We start from the raw sequence: 17,056 nt of genomic DNA, 5'->3' as shown, positions 1-17,056 counted from the left end.
AAATAAGTGTGATTTAAATGACGGACGCGACTAGAGGCAGCCACTAGCGGCTGGATTAACCCTGCGGTGTAAACATAGCAGTTTCTCTGAAACTATGTTTTCAGCTGCAGGGTTAAAACTAGGGGGACCTGGCACCCAGACCACTTCATTGAGCTGAAGTGGTCTGGATGCCAATAGTGGTCCTTTAATCCTGTATATTTTGTAACTAATACTGTTATATTATGTATGCGTATAAAATATTCATTTTAAGGGAGATATATATTTCCAAAATGTTTCAATATCAAATCCAATGTTATACATTTCACCACTCCTTCCTCATTCCCTGCAGAAGAGCAAGGTTGTGAATTCTCATTACATTCCTTCTTTATCCAGATCCAGACTTGTTTCTCAGCAAAATCAAACACTTAAAATATTTTGCTACCACTGTCTAAATGAGCAAGGGTTTTCTTTTACAGGGAACTTTTGTAATTCATAACACTCTCAAATTTCCCTGCAACTGATGAAGCCATGAACCATACTCAAGCTAATGCAGCTCCAACTTTTTTCAAATGCCTTTCATTTGCAGTGGTTTTGCCCCACTTGAATGTATTGGTTAGTTCCTGCTACCTCTGCAGGCACAATTAGGAGAAGTTGATACGGCACTGTTTTTTTTTTTTCTTCTTTTCATACTGAAGCACGGTCACTGATGCTATCAACTGGATGTTTTGGAAAGCTTTGTTCATCTTATGGTGGAATGGGTGAGTTGGTTGGGTCCACGTTTCCATACAATATTTTTTTATTTTTTTAATAACCATTTTTTCAATTTAAAAATATGCCTGCTCTGTGTTTTCATGAACGCAAGATAGCAAAAGGAAAACGATTATAATAAATCATTCTAAACAAAGTTCTCTAACTTCCATTTTTTTTTGCTACAATTTTTCCAAATCAGAATTGGCATTGCAAAAATGCCTGATATTGTCTGTTCATAAGGGTTGGCATTTAAGCAATATTGTAACTGTTTTTGCATTGCAGGACACACTAATAAACAGCTAATCCACAACATGAATGAAAGTTTGCCATCTTAATAGTATCCCTTTCTCCAAATGACAACTCTCCATATCAAATTTAACTTTTAATCAGTATCTAAAGTAAAATAACAAAATAAATAATAGTAGATAAAAACAAAATGGAAGATCCAGTCCTCTCTGATGAGCCACTCTCGTGAAACGCGCGCATCAGGGCACAGGAGGCTTACTCATTACACTTATGTTACCAACTACCAATGTGATTACAGATAGCCAACAGACTAGCTTGGTGTTAATGCATTACAGTTAGACGTGATTCGAGACAGTAGCTTCCTAGTTTTTCATGGTTGCACAGTCCTCGAATGACTTTGTATCACCTTTTGTTACAATTTGTATCCTTAACTATAGGAGCTGTAGTGGGAGGCAGTATAATAGAGTAGGATTTGTTAAGGGGTGTCCTTAAAGGCACATTTCTGAAAGGAGATATACTCTTGGAATATTATTCCCCCTTCTGTCTATACTCTACAAGCCGCTCACTACTAAAAATCATTACCTTTAGGATTCTAATAGTATATTACTGCTGCCTATTTACCTTAAATAGAGAGGACTGTATCTTCCATTTTGTTTTTATCTACGATTATTTCTTTTGTTATTATTTTACTTTAGATACAGATTAAAAGTTACATTTGATATCACTCTCCTATTTGGGAATACATTGTTGGTAGACTTTTTCTTAGTTTTTTTTTTTTTTTTTTCCCACACTTGTTATTCATAGTTTAGGGGATACCCCCCTTTTTTCTGCTACCAGCGTTTTTCACTTTTTCATATTAAAGGCTCTTTTTTTTCCTTTCTGTTCCAACCATTTATTTTTTAATATCACTGTTTCTTACAGTTAAACTTTTAAAATATTTTACAGTCTTTAACCAAATATCACAGAGTTAATTAGCATATGTGTGCTTGCATGCTGATTCTGATGTCTACTTAATAATAACAAGAGTAACTTCATATATTTATAAAGGAAAAAAAGAGAAATATTATATTACTTGTTTCTTCTCTGTCCCATATATTAATATGTGGTAGGCCACATTTATATCATAAAGATATAAAAAATATATATAAAAAAAATAACTCAAATGTATTCTGTACATATAATTAATAGCACTCATTTTATGAATTCACCACTTGATGTAAATACATTCAAACTAAAATACAAGATATACTTAACTACATTGACCTTAGATTTTAGATCATTGACCACCAATATATAAAGCAGTATTATGACTGCCCTAATTGACCAAACTGTAAGTAATGATATATAAGTTAAAAATATAGCATACATTACTATTTTAATGAGGGAAATATCTGCATAAAAATTCATAGCACAAAGATACACATGTGTAAAAAAAAAAAAATCAACAATTTAAAATAAATGTTTATCCACATAAGTACAAACACACATTCATGTTGCTTCAGTTATCAAAAAAATTATTTAGTACCTGAATTAACTCAAATACAGTAAAATGAAATATAAATCTGAAAACATGACCCCGACAGGCCATTTTGAACTATTTGCCCAAAGAATGCCCCCAACAGGCAACTAGCTAACCCCAAATCCCAGGGCAAGGTTGCTGTTATTAGAGTATGTGGCAGCTCAGAATTCAGTTTGTCAGCCAAATTTGGACTGATTGGCAATTTGTCTGAAACAGAATCTCCAAGTTTAATGCCAACTGTTAGGCAAAAATAGCTGTAATTGAAAAATTCTCCAACTCAGCTATAGCATAACTTGGCAATTTTTAAACCAGTTTTTGTTAATCTTATACAATTTGGAGTTTAGGGAATAACCTGCCATCCCTGAATGACCTTAGTATGCACTATATTATTAATTTCAAAATAAAATGCATGCCTAATTAATTTAATACACCAAATTGAATATTTGCATAACATTTAAATGTGACAAAAAAGAATACAGAATAAACATTGGCCCCAACTTCACACTATCCATAACCCTAAAACAGCATTAACCCAAACCCAGCATTAGCTCTTACCTTATCCTAACACTAACCCTAAACCTACAGATAATCCTAATACTAACTCTAACCCTACGCTAAATGATAAATCTAACTGCTAATTTTAATTCTGATAAGAGTTTATGGGTTTTCTATTCAAAATAGTATAGTGGTCTGTGACTTCCATCTGCTGGTTATTTTCACAATTACATTCTATGTAATTATGAATGGAACGGATTACATTGTGATTGGTGCTGAGCAGCGTGCAAAGCCCAGCACCAATCACAATCAGCTGGAGACAGGCATAGTGACATGGTCAGGGAATTTTCAGACCCTGGTGAACAAGCTTGCAGCCCAAAAACACTGAGTACTATTTATGGATTTGAAGGCTCTAAGCTGTGCTCACTTCTAACTCTGCATAGAGCTTATCTGTCAGTCTGGTGCCACTTCAAAAAGTCTAAAGCAACTAAAAATGGCTTCATCTGTCACAGGGTTTGGTTAATACTTCAGGCTCCCTGTTGTGAGCAAAGATTTAACCATGCTCAAATAAAAACTAAAGGGAGTCCCATTCCATCATGAAGGCATTAAAGTCCGCTCTGTGTGTCATGCTTCTGATCAGGTTAGATATGAGACTGAAACTGGAATAAGCTTTAGGTTGTTTATTTGTGATCTTAGACATGGTTTGTCTTGAAAACAATGAGAAAGCAGGACTTAAAGGAAGTGAAATAATAAAGACAAAAGGAGAAAGAAGAACCTATAAATGAAATTACAGGTCAGTATTTTGTGGCTAAAAAATATAGATTTAGGCAATAATCCCTAGTCAGGTTAATAGGACATCGGTAGAAGCATATAAGATATATAGGCAGTAGTAAGAATAAGAATGAGAACCTATACACAAAATTATAGCTTATAATAAGATTGAGAACCTATACATTAAATTATAGGTAAGGTAGTAGGTAGTAGGAGATTAGGTTTATGCAATATGCCCCAGGCAGGTTATTCAGTAACAGGATTACATATAAGAGATATAACAGATAAGTATTAAGAAAAAAACGTATTATAATTGGTATTTATAGGTTACAGGTAAAACAAAATACAACTAGTCAGAAATAAAGAGAAATTTAAAGGAAATAAGTAACACAGATAAGTCAGACGTTTAGTTGGTCAACCTCTTTGGTTTGGAGGTTTGTACAGCAGATTTTAGATAGATGAATCAGGGTCCTTTAGGATACTTGTAATTATCAAGGATGTTTGTAATATCCATGTTGGTTAAGTAGTTTTCCGTAAGTGTAGAATCAAAGCAATTATAAATCAAAGTCCAGTATTGTATGAAGCAGGTAGAATTCGAAGATCAGGTTACTTCCAAGCGTATGGATAATAAGCAGGTATTCTCCATGCATATAGATAGTAAGCAGGTTTTAGAATATAGCAGTTTGAAAGGAATAAATCAGGTTGATTAATGAAATCCAGGATATAGCAGATATTTGCAGTAGGAGCTAGGATCAGAAGTCTTGCAGGATCAGAGTACAAACATCAATCAATGTAAAGGCGATTTGCCTAGCAGGGTGTGTCCTTTTATACTACGTTAAAGGGTCAGGAACACAAACATGTATTCCTGACCCTATAGTGTTAAAACCATCATCTAGCTCTTCCCCCCTCGCCCCCTCCCCGGCCCCTTGGCCCCCTCTTGCCTCCCTAAATATAGTAAAATCTTACTTGTATTCAAGTCTGTAGCTGCTAGCTCTGAACTTCCTATGATCTTTAACATCATCAAAAGTGGTGGTCTGAGCCAATCACAATGCCCCCCATAGGATTGGATGAGACTGTCAAGGAGGCAGATTGGGGCAGAGCCAGCATAAGTCAAACACAGCCCTGGCAAATCAGCATCTCCTCATAGAGTTGAATTGAATCAATGCATCTCTATGAGGAAAAATCAGTGACTGCATGCAGAGGGTGGAGACACTGAATGTTTTGATGCATACTAGGCAGGACTGCCCCAGGAAGCCCCTGCAGCAGCCATCTAAGAAGGCAATCCTAAGGCACACCTGTGCAATAATCGTGCTGTCTAATCAGCATATTGATGTGCCATACCTGTGAGGTGGATAGATTATCTCGACAAAGGAGAAGTGCTCGGGGCGTGGCCTGACCAGGGAACGAGCTGGACGTGGCTGAGTAGAGCTCCGGCCCCAACGCTCAAAATTCAGCATACTTTAGCGGTAAACTAGACAAATAACGATACACATCACCAAGCATGGACAAGAGGTACCCCAAAAAGCAACCCAAGAGGGGGACCGAGGGGGGAACGTCGGTCCTGGACCTGATGACGACCCATAAGACCGGGTCTGCGGATCCTCAAGATGGCGCCGGATGGAGCCCCTCATCCCAACCACCCTCCCCACACGAGGTGCAGGGGGAAGAACACAAAAAGGGCGAGACGGCACAAATATTGGAGCGACTAGCTGAAGTGCAGGCATACCTGGCGGGAGAGAGAGACAACTCCACAGCGGTTCTCCAAAGTGAAATCGCCGCCTTGGGAACGTGCACTGCCCGACTCGAGGAGCGGCTGGACGCCACAACCAAGGCCCATAATGCAGCGATCACACACATCAACGGTCTGGCGGCACGCATGTCAGAGGCCGAACTAGCCATCGAAGATATGGCCAACAGGTCGCGGAGGAACAATCTCAGCTTACGCGGCCTGCCGGAGGGAGAGAGGAAGGGCACGCTGCCGGCTATGCTCATGGCCATATTCAAGCCCCTACTACCAGACCTCTCCGAGGAAAGATGGCACATGGAAAGGGTACACAGGGCCCTCCGGGCAAGAAGAACTGATGTCAATTCCCCCAGGGATGTCATTGTCCGCTTCTTTTTTTTTCAGACCAAAGAAGCCCTGATGCGCAAGAGCAGGGAGTCTAAGATAGTGCACGAAGGAAAGTAACTCCAGGTATACCAGGACCTGGCCCTTAGCACGCTTCAGAGATGGCGGTAGTGTAGGCCCGTCACGGAAGCATTACGCAGAGCGAATATACAATACGCCTGGGGGTTCCCATTTCGACTGATGGCGTTTCGAGGGGGGAAGACCCACACCCTGACTCCCAACAGAGAGCCGAGAAGCTTCCTGGATGCCCTGGGTGTCAACTCGAGGCAGCTTACCGGAGACGAGGCCATCAACTCACGAGCTGGACACTCTCCCGACCGAGTGGAAGGAGGTGGGAGCACGACGGCGCTGACGTCTGAGCCCGGTACTGTATGTTGTCTCGGGGGATACCTTAGGTGAAGCCGAGACCCTCCAGGGGGGGAGCCGGGACAGTTTTGGGAGGGATTTGTGTATATCAGGCCCGGGCCTCCTTGGTTTATATTGCTAGCACTGGGGTTGGGGGGGATCCCGGAGATGTTTGGGAGGGGGTCTCGGGAGCTCCAACATTGGCAAACAGAAGAGAAGCGATGGGGTCTGTGTCTGTCTTCCCGTATTTTTGGCCTGTTGCTGGCTTTGGGCTGCATATCAGCGCATCACAGTGGGGAGCTCGTCTTTTGGGACCTTGCTTCCGGGTCCCGGAAGGTTTTTGGTTGCAGGACTATTAACATCTCCACCGACTCGTGGGGCGACTTGCCACTCGTTTAGACTCTCAACTGTTTTGATGTGTGTACATAGGCTTGGACACGGGCGTAACTTACCATTTCACCGGGAAGGGGCACCTAAATACCCCAAATAGAATATTAGAAAGGTCCCAACATAATAGAATAGAATTATAATATCTGAAAAAACCCATAAAAATGTAAAAATCAAAATCAAAAAAGAGAGAGGAAAAAGTTAGGATACAAAAGAGATAATAGAAAATCACAAAAAAGATAATATTGTAAAGAGACAAGGGGAGGGGAGGGGAGATAAAATATAAACATCGAAAAATGTAAAAAAATATATATAAATAAAAAAAAGAAAATACATTTTTTATTAAGCTTACGATATAAAAAGGGATCCCGGATAAAATGTGAACCATAATACTACTGAGCATATCTGATGTGACCCGAACACAGGGATGGAAACCGTGGACCGCATGACGGCACTCGGAATTAGAGGCGGTCTGAGGAGACAGAGGGGCCTAGGATTGGGCGGGACGCCTCCCCTTTGGCATATTAAATCTGTGGCAGGTCGCCTAGCATTAGTATGCACTCCCACAATACTTAAACTAGCTGTCTTGTGGACGGGACGCCCACTTTTAAGCGATTTAAGCAATGTACGCAATAGTAGTTGGATACCATAGAGATTCCCCCGTGCAGTCTGTGATACTGGTCTCCCATAGTGGGAAGGGAATGTGGGGCCACATGGGAATGGTGTGACAGACGCAGGAGGAGATTTTATATTTTTTTGGTGTAGTTTAAAATTGCAATGTCTAGTTGCCATATATGTAAGCACAATAGCGCATAGTGGGGAGGGCTCGTGAACCCGCATCTCTTCCGAACGCTGGACGCGGCTGGGATGCGGGGTCTTGACCCCCACGAAAGTCTGGCAGAAGGTAAGACCAGACAATGTTGGTGGAGCACGGGAGGTGCACCACTCTCTTAACTTTTTTTTCTTCTTCTTTTCATTTTCCTTCTTTACTATACTTTTCCTTCTTAGTTCCTATATTATCCCGAGGGGGCGGCGGTGGGACACGATGGAGGGGGGCGCGGAGAGAGCAGAGGTGGGCGCGAGCTACAGCAGACCGAGCGTAATGGACTAATGGCAGTTAAAATCACTTCCCTAAATGTTAAGGGACTAAACTCCCCAACTAAACGGCGTCTATTATTTAGAGAGCTCAAAAGGATGAGAACCGACATAGCGTTTATCCAAGAGACGCATTTACCGAGACAGGCTAAATTTAAATTGAAAGACCACTGTAACGGACCGTTTCACTTACAAGAGGATAAAACCCAGTTTAGGCGATATCCCCCTTTTCCATAGACCAGCAGCTACAGCAATCACCAATCTCCCGAACTACAAACTGTACGAATTCTGGAAACTCCCGAACTGGAAACACACGAACCCTGGAATCAGCCGAACAGGAAAAGCATACAATCCGCTTACACTCCTGGCAGTCAGCATACAATCCAATTCCCCCAAAAACAAGACGACACATCGGTTTGAGGGTCAAGCAGAATCTCAGGTCTGGAACACCCAGCCTGGTTTTTATTACAGTTGTGCACATACAGGACACACCCAGGGGGAGGCATAAAACAACCAATCAAGCAACAGTACAACCCACACATCCCCTCCCCTCAGATAAGCAATTAACATAATTATTATACAGTAAAAATACAGTTTCCACACATACTCTGTAACTTTAAAACCATACATCGCATTCTCATAAAAATACATATCCACAATCAATCCATTCAGGGGAACAACACACTCAAAAATCATACGAATTGGACCAGGGGTTCAAAAGCCAGTACAAATGTGCACCTGACCCCCTGGAAGCATCCATCCATCCCAGAGACAATGGAGAAGCCGATTCAATTACATCCAGGGACAAACACAGCCTCCACCAAGCACATGCCACCAGCAACCACCAAAAGACACAAAAATACACAACTCCCGCCATACCAAACAGAACCCCCACACCCAACCCATCCCCAGATGGCCTGGATCCGAGCGCTCAACATATCCAAACAGCGCTCAGATGCCACAAACACAGTTCAAATGCCATGGGGCTCAAGCTCCGCATGGGCCGACGAGAGGGCCCACAATCCTGGGGCAGCCCAACAACCCACAGCATGCCCAAACACCGTGCACAAAGGGCCAAATCGCCCAGGGACCGCAGTCACAGGGCAAGAGGCGGGCAAGCAGCCCCCTCCAAAACACAGTGGCGAAGTGGCTTTCGCCACATATCTTCCCATTCGGGGGTAGACTAACCAGGTACCTGACCTTCTGCCGGTCAGTACCTAGATTAGTCGGGCAGCCCACCCATAAAACAAAATTAGCAGAGTAGCCCACCCACAAAACAAATTTAGCAGTGTAGCCCCCCCACAATAAAGAATTCACAGAATGGCCCACCCACGGTACATAGTTCACAGAGGGTCTAACCCACAAAACAAATTTAGCAGTGTAGCCCCCCCACAATAAAGAATTCACAGAATACCCCCCCCCCCCCCACAATAAGTCATACTGGCCTGTAGGTCCCAAGTTGTGGGGTGAAACTGTGGCACCCTCAGCCTTGCTGGGCAAATGGCTGTGAGTACTTGGGGGCCAGATGCCCGATGTGCTCTGCTCCGGGGTCAGAGCTGGGGTAGTCTCAGGGTAAGAAAAAAAGGAAGGACAGAGGCCAGTGGCGCTCTGCCCAGTTGCCAGCTCTTCCGCTGGGGCAGCCTGTAGAAAGTCAGGCTCAGGGGAAGGAAACAAGGGAGGACAGAGGCCAGCGGTGCTCTGCCCAGTGTCCAGCTCTTCTGCTGGGGGGTCAGGGAACAAAGGAGTTGACTGGGGAGGAGAAATATCACTTACCCCCCCCTGGTACTCCGGCTGCTGCTGGGGGGGGGAGGTCGATGCTCTCCACTTTCTGTAACTCCAGCTCTAGTTGGGGATCTGGGCCGGTTGCCCAGCATCCCTGTAGGGCCGGTGGAGAGATTTCGGTCCCATCTCCACCTGCCTGCAGGGGGTCCTCCCAGGAACAGTCTATGAGGTCCTCTACCTCGGGTACCTCTGGTTGCTGTTGGGGAGGGAGACCGGTTGTCTCTTCCTCCAATAACACATTTTGCCGCTGGGGAGTGAGACCGACTCTCTCCCCTCCCTGTAAAACATACTGCCGCTGGGGATCTGGGCCGGGTGCCCAGCATCCCTGTAGGGCCGGTAGAGAGACCTCGGTCCCATCTCCACCGGCCACCTCGGTTTCTTCCTCGTCCCACTCTACCTGTGGCTGGAGTTTCTCCCAACGTGCCCACTGGCCTTCCCTCAACGCCCTGTGTTGTAGGTTCCGGGTCACCATGTCCCACACGAACCGCACGTATTTCTCCTCTGGATTGGGTCCGTAAAACTTCAGGTGCAACCCTACCATCGTGCCAAACTCTAGTACGGAGTAGCTATACGCCATGCTTGCTGTAGCCACTGCTGGTTCCATTATGTTGCTGAAGATAGGGACGCTGCACAACTCCACACGTTACCGGTGTCTCTGAGCTGCTTCTTCTCGCACTAGGACGCCATCCCACCGCTTGCCACCAATGTAACGGACCGTTTTGCTCAAAAGAGGATAAAACCCAGTTTAGGCGATAATCCCCTTTGGATAGACCAGCAGCTACTGTAAGCACCAATTTCCCGAACTCCCATACTGCACGGATTCACCAACTCTCGAACAGCAGACACACGAACCCTGGAAGCAGCCGAACAGGAAAAGCAATACGAACAGCTTACACTCCTGGCAGTCAGCATACAATCCAATTCCCCCAAAAACAAGACGACACATCGGTTTGAGGGTCAAGCAGAATCTCAGGTCTGGAACACCCAGCCTGGTTTTTATTACAGTTGTGCACATACAGGACACACCCAGGGGGAGGCATAAAACAACCAATCAAGCAACAGTACAACCCACACATCAGTACAACCCCTCAGATAAGCAATTAACATAATTATTATACAGTAAAAATACAGTTTCCACACATACTCTGTAACTTTAAAACCATACATCGCATTCTCATAAAAATACATATCCACAATCAATCCATTCAGGGGAACAACACACTCAAAAATCATACGAATTGGACCAGGGGTTCAAAAGCCAGTACAAATGTGCACCTGACCCCCTGGAAGCATGGTCCCTCCAGCCCAAACCAGTTCCCCAGAATCCTCCATCCCGGAGACAATGGAGAAGCCGATTCAATTACATCCAGGGACAAACACAGCCTCCACCAAGCACATGCCACCAGCAACCACCAAAAGACACAAAAATACACAACTCCCGCCATACCAAACAAAACCCCCACACCCAACCCATCCCCAGATGGCCTGGATCCGAGCGCTCAACATATCCAAACAGCGCTCAGATGCCACAAACAGTTCATGGGGCTCAAGCTCTGCATGGGCCGACGAGAGGGCCCACAATCCTGGGGCAGCCCAACAACCCACAGCATGCCCAAACACCGTGCACAAAGGGCCAAATCGCCCAGGGACCGCAGTCACAGGGCAAGAGGCGGGCAAGCAGCCCCCTCCAAAACACAGTGGCGAAGTGGCTTTCGCCACAACCACACCTATAGCTCGACGTATGAAGCTAGGACATTATGCAAATGCAACGGAGTGGCGATTCTTTTACGGAATAGCTGCCCTATCCGAGTTATATCCACTGAATTTGACTCGGAGGGACGCTATGTCATAGTCTCAGGCACCATGCTTTCCCACCATATCCATTTAATTAATGTTTATGCACCAAACCGCCCAGAGGCGGCTTTTTGGGAGTCGCTGCAGACCAAACTTCAAACCCTACCTCATGGGATGATCATCGTGGTGGCCGACTTGAACGCAACGCCGAGCCCGGCAGTAGACAGGAGGGCAGGCAGCGGCACTCAAAGGTCACAGGGGAGGGGGAGCCAAGACAAACTGCTACAGAGATTCATGGCGGGATCGGGGTTGGTGGACGTGTGGAGAGCGCATCATCCGAGTACGAGGGATTACACATTTTTTTCGGCCCCACACGGATCCTACTCCAGGATCGACATGTTCCTAGTCAACAATAGGAGCCTACCAAGAATAACTAGCACGGACATTGGGTCCATCACGTGGTCGGATCATGCCGACATATCACTGACTCTGGGGAGGCTATGCGAGGCGACCCCTTGGACGTGGAAACTCAATGCCTCCCTACTGAAAGACCAGGATATAGCAACCCAGATTAGAACGGAGCTCAATAGTTTTTTTGAGACCAACACCACCCCTGTCATGACATTAACGACAGTGTGGGCAGCCCATAAGACAGTAATAAGAGGTACGCTCATAAAATTAGCAGGTGGGGTTCGTGCAGGGCAGACAGCTGTTTGATTATACCCGTAGGAATATAGATATCATTTGGAAGCAAAACGTCACACACACCCAAACTATGCTGGTCTCATTGGACGCCGAAAAAGCGTTCGACAGGGTCACATGGATGTACTTGTTCACACTTCTGTCCCATATGGGATTCCCTGAGTAGGCTATGACATTGATCAAAGCTATGTATAGCAATGTGCGAGCACAAGTGAAAATCTCAGGAGCCCCACTAAATCCGTTCAGATTATACAATGGCACCAGACAGGGTTGTCTGTTGTCCCCGCTCCTATTTGTACTCTCCCTGGAGCCGCTACTCCAAGCCCTTAGACGACACCCGGACATAGAGGGGGTTCGTGTGGGAGGCAAGGAATTCCTAGTGTCGGCGTATCCGGATGATGTGCTCTTGACGCTCACTGACCCCATCAACTCACTGAGGGCTTTGCAAGGAGTCCTGGAGGCCTTTGGGGCTGTATCGGGGTACAAAGCTAACATGACCAAATCTAGCGCCCTCCCAATCGAGATTCCAGACGTGGAGTTGACAGCTCTTCAGAGGGCACACCACATACGCGTAGAGCGACAGTCGATTAAATATCTAGGTATTAAATTGACAGCAGACCCAGACCAACTCCTACAATAGAACTATACACCACTCATTAAACAACTCATCAGGGAACTATAGACCTGGAACGAAAGGCCTATCTCTTGCATAGGGAGAATTCATGCAGTCAAAATGAACGTCCTACCCAGGATTTTATTCTATTTCCAATCTCTGCCCATACACCTCTCCAAGACACACTTAGCACCCCTGCAACAGGCGATAGGGAACTTCATGTGGCAAAACAAACGCCATAGAATCTCGAGACATATCTTACACAGGCCAAAAAATAGAGGAGGCCTCGGACTACCTAACCTATACGGCTACAACATGGTGACACAACTGTCGCAAATAGCCTTATGGCACTCTCCACCTGGAGAGCGGAATTGGGTGGACTTGGAATCACTGATGGTTGGGGCAGACATCCCGCAGTTACTCATTTGGGTCCCCAAAGATCATAGACCAATCATTAGAGCTACATGCCCAGCTATATTAAACTCTATACATATCTGGGATAGAGCACAACAGCGACATGGGTTGGCGTCAGCCCCGTCCCCTCTCATGCCGTTTCTGCGAAATAGGGCATTTCCGCCGGGAATGGCAGCACGAAATTTTAGGAATCTAGAAAGAATAGGTCTGCAATGTATACATCAGATGGTACAGGGCTCAGAGGTAGTAACTTTTGACACCCTACAACAAAGAGGTCACCTCATGCCTGCAGACTTCTTCAGGTACCTACAAATAAAAGATTTCGTAAAGCTCCCATGGGTCCGGGCTGCGGCCCAAAAACCCATGACGTTTTTCGAACAAATATGCCTTCAGGACCATTTGCCTATGGGTCTGATAACTCGGCTATACGCCCACCTTTGCTCTGTAACTAACGAAGGGGAGATCTGGCCTACACGGAACAATGGGAGAGGGACCTGGGGGAACAGTTAGAAGGGATAGAGTGGCAAGAGATCTGGGAAGCCAATTACAAGTCCTCAGTATGCGTAACGATACAGGAGCAAGCAGTTAAGACGATGCTTCGCTGGTATACAACTCCTGTAAAGCTGTACCAAATGAAAAAGTGCCCTACTGACTTTTGCTGGAGAGGGTGTGGAATGAAGGGGACATATATCCACATGTAGTGGGAATGCCCCCTGATGGAAAGATTCTGGAAACAAATTAGAGATATGCTATCCCAGATGTTGACCAGACCCTCCCCCCCCCCCCCCCCCAGCTGTACCTGCTGTACCTGCTCAGTAGAACAATAGATGGGTGGACTAGACACAAACAAAAACTCATCCATAAAGTAACTTTAGCAGCCAGGAGAGCAGTGGCAGCGGATTGGCTTAAACAGACCACCCCACCTATTGCAGGAGTCATCAATAGAATAAGGGAGGTGCACGTGATGGATGGCCTGCAAGAGTTAGGGGAACCCAAAAACAATTCCAGAAAATATGGGCACCATGGGAAAATAGCCCCTTGAGTTAAGACACGCAGCAGACTTAAGGGCCACAAGATAACTAAACAAAGGGATGCGGATCCTCTGTGCCTCCCCCACCCCACCCCTACCTTACAATCTTTCTTTATTGACACCTTTCTATCTTTTTCCTATTTCTTTTTTCTCTTATTATGTGTAGCATATGTCTCCCAGAGGGTGTAGGGAGCGGTATACCCGGTAACTGTGTAAACACCAGGTGTGAACAAAGGAACGCAAACCACAGCCTTCGGAGGGCCCTGCCAGCTGCCGGCAATATGTAGAGCGCGCAATGATGCCCGCAACGGGAGACTCTCTGGGCCTTTAAAAGACCAGAGGGCGGGAAACTCGTAGCAAGTCATCTAACTCTGAGACACAGAGAAACCTATTACGCAGCACAATATTAGTTCAGAGGGCTCCCGGCAGATGGAGGGCACACACCAATGCTGTTTTACGTACATATACAACTGCTAGTTCCATATGTAACCACATATTTCTTGCTTTCCTTTTTATCTTTTACAAATCACAAAACTCAAGTTGACAAATTGTAACTCGCAATATCAGAGAGTATTAAGGTAGCTAATACATCAGTTTCGGGGGCAATGGTGGGGTATTTGCGACCACCATCAACTGCATGGTTGTGCAATAGATAAGTTACTGAAATCTGTATACAATGTGTATGTCAATCTTTGTTTGAGTTACGGAATGTATTCGATCTCTGCATGTTATCTCTGTCAACATAAATAAAGAATTAAAAAAAAAAAGAAGTGCTCACTAACACAGATTTAGACAGATTTGTGAACAATATTTGAGAGAAATAGACCTTTTGTGTACATATAAAAAGTCTTAGATCTTTGAGTTCAGCTCATGAAAAATGTGGGGAAAAAAAAGTGTTGCGTTTATAATTTTGTTCAGTGTATATATGTATTATATAATTTTGTAGTGGACATTATGGGTTAATCTGGGTGGGGGTGAAATGTTTGTTAAGCCAAATTGAATGTGTAGAAATAAAACTGAATTTTACATTGAACTCATAAAACTCTTGATCTCTGTTATATTTTCTTTACAAACCTATTGATGTTTGCATTAAAAGTTATGCAATAGAACCAGGTGTAATACTGAGTGTGGTAGGTTTTATGACATCTATGCTGTTTCCTCTAGTCACTGTGTCTCTCACAGCACAGTGATATGTCCCAGTTTGGGCAACCTGTACATCCTTGATGTGAAGTGTTGCAGAGAGCTTATCTGTACTGAACACCAAACTGAATGGTCCATTATGTTCTGTAGTTCTATAGCCAGATATGATTATCTCCAGTCCCTTAACATCATGCTCTTTATACCAGTACAGTCTGTCGTAGTTGGAGATGGTGTGGTTACATGAGATTGCTGCATTCTGTCCTTCCAGAGATGTTACTTCTGCCGACTGCTGCACCTGTGAATTACTTTCTGCATCTAAACAATAAAAAATAAACACAGTAGCAAGAAAATAATTTTAAAAAGTATACATTAAAATTGTTTAGCTATTTACAAAATATTTTTGCAAAAGTAACTAATTATACTGTCCCGCAAATCAATGTATCTTATTAATCAATGTATCTTATTAGAGCAGTAAAAGACGCAGTAAAACTTACAAAGAAACAGAATTAAGAGACAAAAGAAGGAAAACATGGTCGATAGCAATGAGCTCAACTGACGGTGAGCATATGAATTTGAACTCAGCTGAGTAATATATTTGAAACCCAAAGGGAAGTGACAAATGTGATGTCATGTGTGACCTAAAAACCTAATGCTTTTATTCAAAAGAGAAAGGAGATATGAACAATTTGAGTTATGAAACTTACCAGATGATATAATCCTTATTATGAAATCAGTTGATAAAAGAAACATTATTTAAGGGTCTTTACATTGTCTACAAAAACTTCCCCAAGGTAGTAGAAACTGTTAGGGAGTGTGCAAGTTTCCCAAAATGAATTCCCATTATCTAAGACAATGTTTCTGGTTATTCTGTATGCATCAGATGCAGGGCTCGTGATTTAATTCCCTGCATTGTAATATGTTATTCTGCTCATAATGTTTTCACAAATGTTATGCAGTTATCAGATTATATATTATATTAATATATTTAGTGAATGCCCTTGAACAAACTACATGAATCTCACTTATTGTGTTTCTGTGGAATTAACACATACAAGAGTGAACATGTTTACTTATGTGCTGATCCATGTAAAATTCTATAATCACTGTAAGAATTATCTTAAACATTGTTCATTTTAAAAGGATACTATAGGCACCCAATAAAAGGTAAGATGAGCACAGGCCAGTTTCAATATTAGCACTTTATTTGTCTTCTGCTTCGCTGTCATCCTGTAGGAACACTGTGTGCCTTCTAGAAATGGCTCCCTCATGTCAGCTTTGTGTTTGTTTAAAGAAAAGTCTGTTCCTCAAACCCCAGCACTGTGTGTCTTCGATAAATGTTTCCCCCCATACCCACCACACGATGTGTGTGCCTGAAGCATCCTGACAGACTATTCCATGTTACCAGGAACAGCTTTAGAATTGTATTGTCCTATAGTCACAAGTTTTATTTTAGAATTTGGATTTTTCTGTACCGATGATTGTAATTTCATATTATAGCATAAGGTTCCCTTCATCCGTTATACCTGCTTGGATTTTACCAGTATGCTAGGGGCATAGGCTGAATGAGCTGCAGGTCTAGGTTTTTTTTAGAAGTAAGTTAATGTATTGCCTTGATGTTTATTGTCACTCTTTCTCAGCTCATTTCTTGTGTCTGCCTATTAAATCATAAACTGTAGACCAATCTTACTATCTTAACAACAACTGGAGATCAGTGGGTAAGCTATTGGTGGTATTTTACTCATAAGTTTAGCTAGCTTGTAACTCACCATGTCTAGTATTTTTGTTGTAGTATTAAAATAGCGTGGTACTCAGACATGATAGACCAGCATGTTTATTATATCAACATATGAGAATTGTGCTACATCA

The 17,056-nt window shown here is 43.7% G+C and overlaps 1 protein-coding gene across 3 annotated transcripts in view; it reads right to left on the bottom strand.

Moving 5' to 3' along the window:
- Positions 1 to 15,732, bottom strand: part of LOC134611209 (M1-specific T cell receptor alpha chain-like) — a 433,017-nt gene extending 417,285 nt beyond the window's left edge. For all 3 annotated transcript variants that reach the window (XR_010090883.1, XR_010090884.1, XM_063454850.1), the window contains exons 1-2: positions 15,685 to 15,732; positions 15,231 to 15,505 (exon numbers count right to left, since the gene is read on the bottom strand). Coding sequence is in view for 1 of the 3 variants with exons in the window: in XM_063454850.1 (XP_063310920.1) it covers positions 15,231 to 15,505; positions 15,685 to 15,721 (312 nt within the window). In the remaining 2 variants the exon portion in view is untranslated. The remainder of the gene's footprint in view (positions 1 to 15,230; positions 15,506 to 15,684) is intronic.
- Positions 15,733 to 17,056: the final 1,324 nt, after the last annotated feature.

The sequence above is a fragment of the Pelobates fuscus genome, chromosome 5 (assembly GCF_036172605.1).
Source record: "Pelobates fuscus isolate aPelFus1 chromosome 5, aPelFus1.pri, whole genome shotgun sequence".
NCBI classification, from domain to species: Eukaryota; Metazoa; Chordata; class Amphibia; order Anura; family Pelobatidae; genus Pelobates; species Pelobates fuscus.
Note: the sequence above shows the minus strand (reverse complement) of the source record. Positions and strands in the feature narration are given on the sequence as shown.